At 38.1% G+C, this 15,285-nt stretch overlaps 1 protein-coding gene across 3 annotated transcripts in view; it reads right to left on the bottom strand.

Moving 5' to 3' along the window:
• Upf2 (UPF2 regulator of nonsense mediated mRNA decay) overlaps positions 1–14,998 on the bottom strand; it is an 83,258-nt gene extending 68,260 nt beyond the window's left edge. For 2 of the 3 annotated variants that reach the window (XM_053776234.2, XM_070086808.1), the window contains exons 1-6: positions 14,488–14,998; positions 12,174–12,319; positions 11,094–11,320; positions 8,260–8,418; positions 5,556–5,786; positions 2,916–3,012 (exon numbers count right to left, since the gene is read on the bottom strand). In XM_053776234.2, the coding sequence (XP_053632209.2) occupies positions 2,916–3,012; positions 5,556–5,786; positions 8,260–8,418; positions 11,094–11,320; positions 12,174–12,282 (823 nt within the window). In that variant the 5' untranslated portion in view covers positions 12,283–12,319; positions 14,488–14,998. Of the gene's footprint in view, positions 1–2,915; positions 3,013–3,647; positions 4,059–5,555; positions 5,787–8,259; positions 8,419–11,093; positions 11,321–12,173; positions 12,320–14,487 lie in introns of those variants that run through there. The other variant, XM_070086809.1, reaches the window with a different exon arrangement.
• Between the last annotated feature and the right edge of the window lie 287 nt (positions 14,999–15,285).

The raw sequence follows: 15,285 nt of genomic DNA, 5'->3' as shown, positions 1-15,285 counted from the left end.
TTCACTGGGTTTATTTTGCACTTTCTCCCACATCTCTCATTCCAGTATGTTATGACAGTGTTCAAATTTGGGACCAGGCCCTCTAGTATTTTCCAGACATATATTATCATGAATCTCTCTCTTCTCCACTCCAGTGAGTACATATTTAAGATTTTAAGGTATTCCCAGTAATTTAAATGCTTTATTGGCTCTATGCAGGATCTTACAACTGCAAAAAATTATTAAGATGCAAGCAGAAATGTTTGCTGTCTGTGATGAATACAAGACTAAATACAATTCTGAATAAAAAAGCACAATCTTATGGCCAGAACAATACACAAATAATCCACACATAGGAAACTGAAACTTTTAATTATGTTTCAGTCCAACTTGGACCGAAGTGCAGATTATTTGTGTAAATACAATTTTAATGTGTTTACATTAGCAATTAAACAATTAAAAACTTCAAATTATATTTATATTACATTAATATAGGTGTACCATCACAAACCCAGCAATCAGACATCCGGTTCCATCAGTTATTCAGCACTAATTTCAGCTAGCATAATTTCAAGTTTCAAGGGTCGCCACACCAACATGCTGCTACTGTTTGGTGCATAAGTCATTCCAATTTCTTTTCCTTCATTTATTGTTATAACCTGCTTACTTTTAGCCCTAGCCATAGTTACAACAAATAAAAGAAATGTTTCTCGTTGTGTTAAGCACATACACAGTACACTGTCCATAAAAGATAAGGTGGCTTTGAAGCCACTGTTGGTTGCCATGAGCTGTCTCATGATGCAGGGGAATATGCTTTATTATTACACTAATATCAACACTATTAGCAGTTTGGAGGGATATGTTGTGTATCTTTATACGTATATGCTTCTAAACTGTTGTGTTCTGAGCACCTCTGCAAAAACAGTGATTATGTGTGAGTGAGGTGAAAGTGTTGAATGATGATGGAAGTATTTTCTTTTTGGGGATTTTCTTTCTGTTTGGGTCACCCTGCCTCGGTGGGAGACGGCCGACTTGTTGAAAAAAAAAAAAAAATCAACACTACGGCTTATTTGCCTATCACAATTGATCTAATATGGCAAAATAAACAATAACATAAAAACATGTTAAATACTCGATAATGAATAATATTTGGCATAATACCGAGCGGTTTGACAGAGGTATGAAGAGGATATGGGATACAAGTATGTACCATTCTCCTATCTCTCTCTTGGGGGCTTATACAGTGGACCCCCGGCATACGATATTAATCCATTCCTGAGAGCTCATCGTATGCTGAAATTATCATAAGGCGAATTAATTTTCCCCATAAGAAATAATGGAAATCAAATTAATCCGTGCAAGACACCACAAAGTATGAAAAAAAAAAAATTTTACCACATTAAAAATTAATTTTAATACACACAAACTGATACTTACCTTTATTGAAGATCTGGTGATGACTGATGGGATGGGAGGAAGGAAGAGTGTGGAAGTTGTTAATGCTTAGAAGGGGAATCCCCTTCCATTAGGACTTTAGGTAGTATGTCCTTTTCCAGGGTTACTTCCACTCTTCTTTTAATGCCACTAGGACCAGCTTACCGTGGTGCAGCAACAGCTGACCGTGGTGCAGCAACAGCTGACTTTGGTGCAGCAGCAGCTGACCGTGGTTCAGCAACAGATGACAGTGGTGTAGCAGCAGCTGACTGTGGTGCAGCAGCAGCTGACCGTGGTGCAACAGCAGCTCACTGTGGTTCAGCAACAGCTGACTGGTGCAGCAACAGCTGACCGTGGTACGATAGTACGTATTTCCCACCCTTTTTGCATATGATCGCTTAAGAGATGGTATCTCCTGCTATCTGTTTTTCGTTTATCGCACCAATAACAGTCTCTCAACATCTTCGAGTACTTGCGATCTCTGTTTCGAAAACAAACTTGCACCGTTTGCAAGAACAACTTCCTTGATTGCCGTTTTGTTGGCCACAATAGTAGCGATGGTTAATTGGGGTTTGGTATACAACCTGGCCAGCTCCCAGACACGCACTCCACTTTCGTACTTAGCAATTATCTCTTTCTTCATTTCCATAGTAATTTTCACCTTTTTTACCGCACGGTTGGCACTAGAAGCTTTCTTGGGGCCCATGGTGACTTATTTTACAGGTACAATCACTAAAAATGCTGTGATAATATGAAGTGTACCAACTGTATGCGTGGATGCGACCGCATTGGCTGGCTTGTAAACAATGGCACACACGTGGGACGCGTTCCGGACGAATCGCGTGTGGCAGATTTTTTTAACGTGTGGCGAGGCAAAATTTTTGCGTTAAAATGTATTGTATGCTGAATTTAACGTATGCCGATGCCATCGTATGCCGGGGGTCCACTGTATTAGAGAAAACGGAGTATAGCAGAGAGCTAACTGCCATATACACTTGTAATGCACCATAAAACTGAAACAAAAAAGCTATTTTCTCTACAAAGATTATCATACATAGCAGCATCTTTATTCCAAAACATTTCGCCTACACAGTAGGCGACTTCATCAAGCACAAAAAGTAGGCAGGAGCAGTAGAGATGTGAAGATGATGTAATCAGTCCATCACCCTTGAAGATGTAGATTTGAGGATGTCAGTCCCTCAGCCTGGAGAAGAGTTCTGTTCCATAGTCTGAAACAATGTGAAGATCAAGCAACACTGTCACTATATCTTCACGTTGTTTCAGACTATGGAACAGAACTCTTCTCCAGGCTGAGCGACTGACAACCTCAAATCTATGTCTTCAAGGGTGATGGACTGATTACATCATCTTCACATCTCTAATGCTCCTGCCTACTTTTTGTGCTCGACTGAAGACGCCTACTGTGTAGGCGAAATGTTTCGGAATAAAGATGCCTAACTGTTGCTTATGTGGAAATCTGTTGTTGTACTTATACAACTAACCTAAAAGAGGAAGACCTTCCTTTGGTGCAAATATACCAGCAGCAATAAGTTCAGCATACAACCGTAGATCCACTCGTAGCTTACTCATGTTATTATTCTGGAAATAAGGCTAAAATAAATTTCAGTACTGTAACCCCTCTGGTAATAATGCATTTAAAAAATCTCACTCACAAATTTAGGATTCCCTTATTATAAAATTTATAATAAATTTTGTAAGTAAAAATGTATCTGCTTATTTAAATCTGAATCCTCTCAACACACTGAATTTTTTCTGTGTATATGCAGCAAGTGCCCATACATAGTACCATGGACATTGCTTTTATTTCTCTATTTCTACTTAAGTTTTTAAAGAAAAGATGATGAGAATAAGCAGATGGCTATGTAAGAAGTGGTCAAAATTTTTTATACATGGCCCCTCCAAAGGAATGCAATGATGATGATAAACTTTTGGTCAAAGAAATGAGAACTGCCCTCCCTTTCCCTGGATTAAAGCATGGACCCTTATGGGTTTAGCACTTTCCCTGTTAGTTTTTTATGTTCCTGTTAATATTTTACAAAAGGAACCAATTACAGTTATTAAGTATAATGTAATTGCTACATATCCTGAAAAACTAAGAGAGAATATGACAACAATGCTTATACAGTGGAACTCCAGTTTTCGTACGATCCGCATATCGTACAATTCAGATTTAGAACACTTTTTGGGGCAAAATTTTGGTCCGGATTTCGTACCTTAATCCGGAAATCATATGTATCGGACGCGTCCATCCGCCCGGGGATGCCGTCAGTCTGGCTCTGTCACTGGTTGAGTGAGCATTCATCTGAAACATTTCGCAATTTTTGTGCTTGTTTATTGACTGCGACTGCAAAATAAGTTACAATGGGTCCAAAGAAAGTTTCTAGTGCCAGCCCTATGGTAAAGAAGGTGAGAAATATGATAGAATTCAAGAAAGAGATTGAAAATATACAAAAGTGGCATACATTTAGCTGAGCTTGTAAGGATGTGGAAGAGTTGGTGGGGGACTTCAGGGAAGAGCTGCAAGACCTTCATCAGGAACAGCAACAGACCACAGCTGAGGAAATTGCTTCAGAGGAGAAGGAAGGGAGAGGGAAGAAGGTGGCTTCTTCAGTGATTTAGGACGTGTGCAAAGTGGAACGAGTTGCAAACTTATTTGAAAAATATCACCCTGACCAAGCTGATACAAGCCATATCTGCAACATGTTCAGTGACAATGCCTTGTCCCATTTTAGGCAAATCTTAAAGAGACACCAGAAACAGAGGTCTCTGGACAGATTTTTAGTGCAACATGGGTCCAGTGCCAGTAAAAGACAAAGAAGGGAAGTAACCCCAGAGAGGCTTCTGATACCTAAAGTCCTTATGGAGGGGGATTTCCCTTCCAAACAATAACCTCAACTCCCTCTTCCTTCCCGCCTTCTTTGATATGCCAACAAGTCTTCAACAAAGGTATCTAATGTTCATTTATCATTAAAATCAGTTATTTATATTTATTTCTCAATGTTTTCTGTATGTAAAACTATAGTTATTCTTTAAAAAATGTGTTTTTTGTTAATATTTTTGGGTGCCTGGTACGAATTAATTGTATTTACATTATTTCTTATGGGAAATATTAATTCGGTTTTCATACATTTCGGATTTAGAATGACCTCCTGGAACGGATTAAGTATGAAAACTGGAGTTCCACTGTATAAAGATTATGTCATATTCAGTCAAATGTTAAGATAAGCTCCATAAGTTTATACAGTAAACATGAAAATGTTTTCACAAAACTATGTATGGTATGGTTATTCGCATGAAATAGATATATGGAGTGCTCTTATTAAAACTTTTTGAAAACAAAAAGTATGCACTTGTTTTATTAGCTTGGAGAGTATGCATCATACGATGAAGCTAGAGTCAGGTGCTGGTTGTAGTTTCAGCCCATAGTTCCTAATAGCCATGCATTACAAACTTTAAAGAAACTAACATTTAAAACAAGAAGTTTTTTTTTATAAAGCAGATTGGCCAATTTCAATTTTACTTTCTAAACTTATTTTATGATTTATGATTTTATACCAGCCAGAGTGAATAGGCTAAGTTTTGATTAAAAAGTAAAAAATACATAACTCCAGAGCAATAATATACTTCTTATACATACTTTTTTCTAGGTAATAGGTTGGTAGAGAGCAACCACCCAGGGAGGTACTACCGTCCTGCCAAGTGAGTGTAAAATGTAAGCCTGTAATTGTTGTAAATGATGATAGGATTGCTGGTGTCCATTTTTGTCTCATAAACATGCAAGGTTTCAGGTATGTCTTGCTACTTCTACTCACACTTAGGTCACACTACACATACATGTACAAGCATATATATATACACCCCACTGGGTTTTCTCCTATTTTCTTTCTAGTTCTTGTTCTTGTTTATTTCCTTTTATCTCCATGGGGAAGTGGAACAGAATTCTTCCTCCGTAAGCCATGCGTGTTGTAAGAGGCAATTAAAATGCCAGGAGCAAAGGACTAGTAACCCCTTCTCCTGTATATATTACTAAATATAAAAGGAGAAACTTTCGTTTTTCCTTTTGGGCCACCCCGCCTTGGTGGGATATGGCTGGTGTGTTGAAAGAAAGAAAGAAGACATACTTTTTCCTCTTTTTTTGGAGAGAGAACCTTCTGCCAATTCTCTAACAATGTTGAAGCAAAGTCATGGTAGCGTTGGTGAAGGAGAGAGCACAGGTGAACAGCAGTATTGATATCCGACATTTTCAATTTGGCTTCAACCACTGCCTGGGCCACCTCACTTACATATTTGGTCAAGTTCAAGCTCTGAAGATCTCTTATCAGTGAATCATGCTGGCTCTCTGTTAAATTTTTCTGTAAAAGGAAAATTGATTTATTATCACATACGAGAGATACAGTCCAGCTATAAAACTAAAATAAAAAAAATCTGATTCATGACAACTGCAAAACCTCCAAAAATTAAATTTCAGTATAAAGTAAATACAGTACTGTGCATGACAAAAGACAATGACTACTGAGAATAATAAGTACCAAAATTTTTTTTTTTTAATTTTAAATACTTTTCTAGAACAAATTTTTTTCAGTCATCTGCTTTTTAAGGAAAATGCTTGGCTATGATTTTTTGGCCATGAGATGTTGGAAATTTTAAAGTTTCATGCCAAATCAAAATCGAGAACAACGTCCAGTATTGGGCCCCTACTTAAACAAGATGGGTCCTACACAGATGACAACAAGGAAATGAGTGAGCTACTCAAGTCCCAATATGACTCAGTTTTTAGCAAGCCGCTAACCAGACTGAGAGTCGAAGATCAAAATTAATTTTTTATGAGAGAGCCACAAAATTTGATTAACACAAGCCTATCCGATGTTATCCTGACGCCAAATGACTTCGAACAGGCGATAAATGACATGCCCATGCACTCTGCCCCAGGGCCAGACTCATGGAACTCTGTGTTCATCAAGAACTGCAAGAAGCCCCTATCACGAGCCTTTTCCATCCTATGGAGAGGGAGCATGGACACGGGGGTCGTCCCACAGTTACTAAAAACAACAGACATAGCCCCACTCCACAAAGGGGGCAGTAAAGCAACAGCAAAGAACTACAGACCAATAGCACTAACATCCCATATCATAAAAATCTTTGAAAGGGTCCTAAGAAGCAAGATCACCACGCATCTAGAAACCCATCAGTTACACAACCCAGGGCAACATGGGTTTAGAACAGGTCGCTCCTGTCTGTCTCAACTATTGGACCACTACGACAAGGTCCTAAATGCACTAGAAGACAAAAAGAATGCAGATGTAATATATACAGACTTTGCAAAAGCCTTCGACAAGTGTGACCATGGCGTAATAGCGCACAAAATGCGTGCTAAAGGAATAACAGGAAAAGTCGGTCGATGGATCTATAATTTCCTCACTAACAGAACACAGAGAGTAGTCGTCAACAGAGTAAAGTCCGAGGCAGCTACGGTGAAAAGCTCTGTTCCACAAGGCACAGTACTCGCTCCCATCTTGTTCCTCATCCTTATATCCGACATAGACAAGGATGTCAGCCACAGCACCGTGTCTTCCTTTGCAGATGACACCCGAATCTGCATGACAGTGTCTTCCATTGCAGACACTGCAAAGCTCCAGGCAGACATCAACCAAATCTTTCAGTGGGCTGCAGAAAACAATATGAAGTTCAACGATGAGAAATTTCAATTACTCAGATATGGTAAACATGAGGAAATTAAATCTTCATCAGAGTACAAAACAAATTCTGGCCACAAAATAGAGCGAAACACCAACGTCAAAGACCTGGGAGTGATCATGTCGGAGGATCTCACCTTCAAGGACCATAACATTGTATCAATCGCATCTGCTAGAAAAATGACAGGATGGATAATGAGAACCTTCAAAACTAGGGAGGCCAAGCCCATGATGACACTCTTCAGGTCACTTGTTCTATCTAGGCTGGAATATTGCTGCACACTAACAGCACCTTTCAAGGCAGGTGAAATTGCCGACCTAGAAAATGTACAGAGAACTTTCACGGCGCGCATAACGGAGATAAAACACCTCAATTATTGGGAGCGCTTGAGGTTCCTAAACCTGTATTCCCTGGAACGCAGGAGGGAGAGATACATGATTATATACACCTGGAAAATCCTAGAGGGACTAGTACCGAACTTGCACACGAAAATCACCCACTACGAAAGCAAAAGACTTGGCAGACGATGCACCATCCCCCCAATGAAAAGCAGGGGTGTCACTAGCACGTTAAGAGACCATACAATAAGTGTCAGGGGCCCGAGACTGTTCAACTGCCTCCCAGCACACATAAGGGGGATTACCAACAGACCCCTGGCAGTCTTCAAGCTGGCACTGGACAAGCACCTAAAGTCAGTTCCGGATCAGCCGGGCTGTGGCTCGTATGTTGGTTTGCGTGCAGCCAGCAGCAACAGCCTGGTTGATCAGGCTCTGATCCACCAGGAGGCCTGGTCTCAGACCGGGCCGCGGGGGCGTTGACCCCCGGAACTCTCTCCAGGTAAACTCCAGGTTCATTGTAAGTCAGTATTTGATGCTTGGGAAACTCTGTGGCAGTCTCAGACAAGCTGCTTGCCTAAAAATCACTAAACATAACAACCTTAAGCATACTGAAAATAAAACATTAGACATAAGTATTTAAGTAAATATGAGTATTTAAAAGAGAACTTTTATTTTAATTAAAATGCATAAATTGACTAGCTATAAACAGCACAAAAGAAGAATTACAAAAAATTACTGGAATTCTAATTTTACCAAAAAAATTTCCATATATGAGAGAATATGTACAACTTACCAGTTTCTTAATAAATGCTGTGTTTTTCTTCAAGCTTGAATCTAACATGGCTGTGTTCAGTTCTGGCCGATCTTTTGCCATTGCCAAATTCTGCAATCTAAGTTCAGCCTTTTTGGCTAACCTCTCTTCAGCCTCTTGGATATAAGACAAGAGAAAATTCTGCAAAATAAAAAAAAATACCTAACAGGATTTGAAGGAGCAAGTGAGAGATGCAGGAACATCACAATAATAGGTGAGAAGAGGAAACAATAACCAGCAAAAGCAATATACTACTTGATGAAATTAAAGTAGGAAAAAACAAATGATGAGAAATTCCTAGGTCTAATCATGGACAACAAATTGAAATTTAATGCTTATATTTAACGCATCCAAAACAAGTGCCAAATTCTTTAAAGATTTTTTTTTTTTTTCAACAAGTCGGCCGTCTCCCACTGAGGCAGGGTGACCCAAAAAAGAAAGAAAATCCCCAAAAAGAAAATACTTTCATCATCATTCAACACTTTCACCACACTCACACATTATCACTGTTTTTGCAGAGGTGCTCAGAATACAACAGTTTAGAAGCATACACATATAAAGATACACAACATATCCCTCCAAACTGCCAATATCCCAAACCCCTCCTTTAAAGTGCAGGCACTGTACTTCCCATTACCAGGACTCAAGTCCGACTACATGAAAATAACCGGTTTCCCTGAATCCCTTCACTAAATATTACCCTGCTCACACTCCAACAGATCGTCAGGTCCCAAGTACCATTCGTCTCCATTCACTCCTATCTAACACACTCATGCATGCTTGCTGGAAGTCCAAGCCCCTCGCCCACAAAACCTCCTTTACCCCCTCTCTCCAACCCTTTCGAGGACGACCCCTACCCCGCCTTCCTTCCCCTATAGATTTATATGCTTTCCATGTCATTCTACTTTGATCCATTCTCTCTAAATGACCAAATCACCTCAACAACCCCTCTTCTGCCCTCTGACTAATACTTTTATTAACTCCACACCTTTTCCTAATTTCCACACTCCAAATTTTCTGCATAATATTTACACCACACATTGCCCTTAAACAGGACATCTCCACTGCCTCCAACTGTCTCCTTGCTGCTGCATTTACCACCCAAGCTTCACACCCATATAAGAGTGTTGGTACTACTATACTTTCATACATTCCCTTCTTTGCCTCCATAGATAATGTTTTTTGACTCCACATATACCTCAACGCACCACTCACCTTTTTTCCCTCATCAATTCTATGATTAACCTCATCCTTCATAAAACCATCCGCCGACACATCAACTCCCAAGTATCTGAAAAGATTCACTTCTTCCATACTCCTCCTCCCCAATTTGATATTCAATTTTTCTTTATCTAAATCATTTGATACCCTCATCACCTTACTCTTTTCTATGTTCACTTTCAACTTTCTACCTTTACACACATTCCCAAACTCATCCACTAACCTTTGCAATTTTTCTTTAGAATCTCCCATAAGCACAGTATCATCAGCAAAAAGTAACTGTGTCAATTCCCATTTTGAATTTGATTCCCCAAAATTTAATCCCACCCCTCTCCCGAACACCCTAGCATTTACTTCCTTTACAACCCCATCTATAAATATATTAAACAACCATGGTGACATTACACATCCCTGTCTAAGACCTACTTTTACCGGGAAGTAGTCTCCCTCTCTTCTACACACCCTAACCTGAGCCTCACTATCCTCATAAAAACTCTTTACAGCATTTAATAACTTACCACCTATTCCACATACTTGCAACATCTGCCACATTGCTCCTCTATCCACTCTATCATATGCCTTTTCTAAATCCATAAATGCAATAAAAACTTCCCTACCTTTATCTAAATACTGTTCACATATATACTCTCTAGAATTTGCTATTACAAATTAAAAAATAGTAACATAATGAATTCAAAATATAAGCCATATTGTGATAGAAATGGATTGTCAAAATTTTCAGTATGTTATACAAGTTGCCAGGAAGTGAAAAACAAAAGGAAAAGTGCTCAAAGTGCAAATCATGTAATCATTAACAACACAGAAATGCATTTCATTATTTACTTATTCAATCATGCACCAACCTGATTAAATTTAGAAAAATATCCTACCATAAGTTACTAATACTGTTGTGTTTTCATTGCATGCAGAATGCAAATATACACATGGAATGCCAACAAATTAAAACTGTGTTATTACTATCCTACTACTGTAATGCTTTTTCACATTTTATAATGTGGCTGTAAAATGGTGTGTGTCAAGAGTTGACTACAACACCTCTATTGTTAATGGTAACCTAACTAGTACTTCTGAACACTTTTCAATTTCATTATCTGGTAACATGTTGCACCCTCTCTAGCTCTGTGATACATTTCTCTGTCTACTGAGATACCACATAATGTGGGTCAGTGTGCATAAACCTCTGACCTCACATTTTAAACATTATTAGGTATCTTTCCTTCTCCTCAGCTATAAATTAGTGCAAACATTCTCCAATAAACTAATGACATCATAACAGAGAAAATGAAAATAAAATAAATTACATTATAAGGCAGCAGTGATATATAATGGTTTAAGTATATATTTAATTTTCAAATTAATAAACAGATAGTATATATACTGAGTCAGTGTTCTGCCACATCAGGATGTATACTACTTTTTTTCATGATACATTGTTATTGTTTGTATTTTCTCAAATTTAAATATTTCTTCACGATTTATCATGATCCCTTTCCCTTAAAGATAGGAAAACTAGGAGAAATTGAAAGATGTTATCAAATACAGTACTTCAGTCATACTTTTAAATCATAACTTACACGATCCTCTTCCCGCTTTTTCATTTCTTCTTCCTCACGCCTCCTGGTCTCCTCCTCCTCCCGCTTACGTGCTTGCTCTTCCTCTTCCTGTTTGGCTTGAGCTGCTGCTTCCTCCTCTTCTTTCTTTTTTCTCTCTTCCTCTGCTTTCTTTTTATCTATTTCATCTTGTCTTTGGGACTCGAATGCTTGTCTCTCCTTCCCAGAATCTTCTTTCTTCTCCTCACCATCTATATACATGTATATATTAAATTGAACCATAAAAAAACAGTGTACCATAGCAAAGTATGTTTTTATACATGTTCCTGAGGACCTTGCATGTGTGAAGCCCAGAATTCTTTATGAATGAGATAAGCAAAATTTATACAATATGTTTCAGTCTCCCATACCCAAGAATGTTTTTTAACATGATCTAAATATTAGCAAAATACAGATATACAGGGAACAGTCCCTAAGGCAGAATATGCAAAAGAAATGCTTTTTGTTTTACCTTACAATGAGAAATTTTTTTGTTTCCTTCAGTTCTTGTCTGTAAATGTGACGACAAGTTTATGAAGGAAAATACAATTTGAAAAGGTACTGATAAAAATGCCTCCTAGAGTGTCTATTTTCTGTTTAGAAAAATCCAAGTAAACAGTGCTCAAACACATGTTTTGAAGAAATAGGAAGGACCTTGAAGTCAAGTTGAGGTAAAATATATATAGCGGAACCTCAGTACTCGAACAGTTCCCTACTCAAACAATTCAGTATATTTGAATATTTTGTTCGGTAAAAAAATCGCTCAGTAGTCAATCGTTTGCTTGGCACTCAACCAGTGAGTGAGAGAGTGAGGCCAAGTGCCCAGTACAGCTCTATAAAATATGGTAATTTAACATATACAGTATGCTATACGATAAAGTATTTGTGTGCCTATTTGATAACTCTATGGTACTTGTATTCTTCCAATCCCAACTCTTAATATATAACAATAAACATGCTGTTGAAAAGCAAGTTTGCTAATGCATTAGAAGTTTATCCTATAATACCTCTCAGTACCAAAGAAAAAAAAGCAAACTAATTTTTCAAACATATGCAGCACTGTACCTTTAGAAGGGAATCCCACAAGTCTACTGCTGGAACGTTTCCTTTCCCGTTCTTCCCGCTCCTTCCTCCAGCTCTTTCCCCCACGCCTCTCTCCCTTTCCTCCTTCCATGTTTTACTTATCGGCTTACTTTTCTTTTGCTAATTCACTGAAAAAGAAGTAAACCTGTAAACTGCATGTGTAGCAACATTCTTTGAATTTCAGTATTGAACAGTAAAGTATCCTCCCTAATTCACTATGAAAAAATAAAAAAGTTATGTTCTTGTGTATACTGTGTCTGTAACTACAGGCAGTATTTCAAACATCAGAAATAAATATTTTTTATTATTATTATCACACTGGCCGATTCCCACCAAGGCAGGGTGGCCTGAAAAAGAAAAACTTTCACCATCATTCACTCCATCACTGTCTTGCCAGAAGGGTGCTTTACACTACAGTTTTTAAACTGCAACATTAACACCCCTCCTTCAGAGTGCAGGCACTGTACTTTCCATCTCCAGGACTCAAGTCCGGCCTGCCAGTTTCCCTGAACCCCTTCATAAATGTTACTTTGCTCACACTCCAACAGCACGTCAAGTATTAAAAACCATTTGTCTCCATTCACTCCAATCAAACACGCTCACGCATGCCTGCTGGAAGTCCAAGCCCCTCGCACACAAAACCTCCTTTACCCCCTCCCTCCAACATTATTTTTATAGTTTTTTATTTTTACCTCAGTGTGAAACAGAAGCCTGTTTAGCATTTTGCCATCAGACTGAATCTAAAGTGACATAAATCATAAAAACTACTACTAATGCTCAATATATACTGATCTTATCTTTCCTATGTTGTTAAAGGTCTTTTCTCTGTAATTACTCCAAATAATACCCATTTATTAAAGAAAAAGCCAGTACTGTAGAATTTGGGATATGATGTTGTAGTGGTTATCATAGAAGGTTGGTAGTCAAATGACCCCACATCTGATATTATCATTATAGTCATGTGGAGAACTAAACATGTGTAGATCACTGGACATAGTGAAAGAGGCTTCATCCTTCATCAGCTGTTATCTTCTGGAGGTTGTCTCTTTACTGAGAGATCTACCTGTCACCTCTGTGACTTGCCAAGCCATCACATAAATATTAATCAATAAATTATTAATAATACAGAACATATGATATGATTTTTTTGCTTACAAAATATATCCTATTATAGTATGCATATTTCAGGCAGAACTAGACTAGAATTATAATGTCATTAGATATTAAAGATGGAGTTGAAGTTTCAAAATTTCAGGTGACCATGTAAATAAGAACAGCAGTAATTAAAATACTTATTAATAATAAAATGCTTAACCTAGTCTTAACTTGAGAAATAAGTGATCTTATCTAGGATTAAGATAGTTAGGTTGGATTAATTAGCTAATAATTCAATTAGAATAAATTACAACAGAAGTCGTTACGTGTATTATTAACCCAAGTTAATAACCCGGGAAAACCAAGCAATTTGGCTTATTTCCTAGGGCGGCACCAGACTTTCTTTGCTGGGGAGGGGGGATGGTTATATGGTTGATAGAGGAGGCTATCTGGGTGGAAGAGGTGGTTATCTGGTTGAAAGGGGATGAATATCTGGTTGAAAGGGGGTGGCTATCTGGTTGGAAATGGTAGCTACCTAGCTAAGAGATATGTTTTAAAGTAGCAATATTATTATCACTGTTTTTAATTGGGGGGGAAGCTGTGGGAATTTTTTGGAGGCTTCAGCCCACCAAGACTCCCCCTCTCTTTGGTATTCCTATTGCTTATTTCCATTCAGATGGGTAAGACCCAGGTACCTGCCAGCTGCTAGTTCCACAGTGGCAACAGGTGAAACAAATATGTTGAAAGGTTCCTTGACGGGAAGATAAAGGACAGTTAGTGCTTAATTAATCAAAAGAGAAGCATATATATGGTAGTATTACCTTACTCTTTAATAATGGAGTGATAACCTATAGTTAACTAAGACAAAATAGTGTGGAAATATAAAAAGTATTAAACCTCCTGAGTTCTTTAGATATGAGCTGAAGGTGTTATTTAGGTTAGATGTTTACCTAACAGAAAGTTAAGCTGGATTATTATTATTATTATTATTATTATTATTATTATTATTATTACAATCAAAACTAAGGGTTAAACCCACAAGGGTACGCTAGATTGAATTAGGGTGTATTAATTAGGTTTTCCGTACCATTATAATGTCATTATTTTAACAACTATTGTACTACCCTCGAATAAATAATAAATAAAATACCATATGAACGATAAAAATTTAATGCGAAGTTGATGTCAATGAAGCACTTACTTCTTCCTTATTTCTTCTTTCCTGTTTTTATTTGTACATATATATTCCCAATCACTTCTATAATATTCATATTTCTATTTTATTCAGTATTTCCGAGGCTTATCTATACTGCTTGAAAAATTTCGTAGTTTCTCCTATGGAACTTAAAATTTTCTTCCCGTCCTTTTTTCAGCACTGATAACATTAATACATTATTTCTTTCAGACAAGCTCACTAATAGCATCAATATATTGTATTTCAGGTGACGTTGGAGATGTAGTTTACATAAAATTATTCACAATGTCAATGTATGATCCAAGTGGAAGACTTCTGCTGGGTTTTATAATGGTGATACATCAAGGTGGTCCTCGTCTTCTTCTCTCCTTCAAGATACAGTTTTAATAAAAGTTTTATCGGTGTGTCGCAGTTGTTCACAATGATCAGTTACTTGTAATAATGTAATATGTTGAGCAAGTGGAGTGGACACTGTGTGAGCATCACAGCTGTGTTTACAATACTTCCCCACCACCCTTAACCCACCCATAACCCACCACCCTTAACCCACCACCCTTAACCCACCACCCTTAACCCACCACCCTTAACCCACCCATAACCCACCACCCTTAACCCACCACCCTTAACCCACCACCCTTAACCCACCACCCTTAACCCACCCATAACCCACCACCCTTAACCCACCACCCTTAACCCACCCATAACCCACCACCCTTAACCCACCACCCTTAACCCACCCATAACCCACCACCCTTAACCCACCCATAACCCACCACCCTTAACCCACCCATAACCCACCACCCT

The sequence above is a fragment of the Cherax quadricarinatus genome, chromosome 19 (genome assembly GCF_038502225.1).
Source record: "Cherax quadricarinatus isolate ZL_2023a chromosome 19, ASM3850222v1, whole genome shotgun sequence".
In the NCBI taxonomy this organism is placed as follows: domain Eukaryota; kingdom Metazoa; phylum Arthropoda; class Malacostraca; order Decapoda; family Parastacidae; genus Cherax; species Cherax quadricarinatus.
Note: the sequence above shows the minus strand (reverse complement) of the source record. Positions and strands in the feature narration are given on the sequence as shown.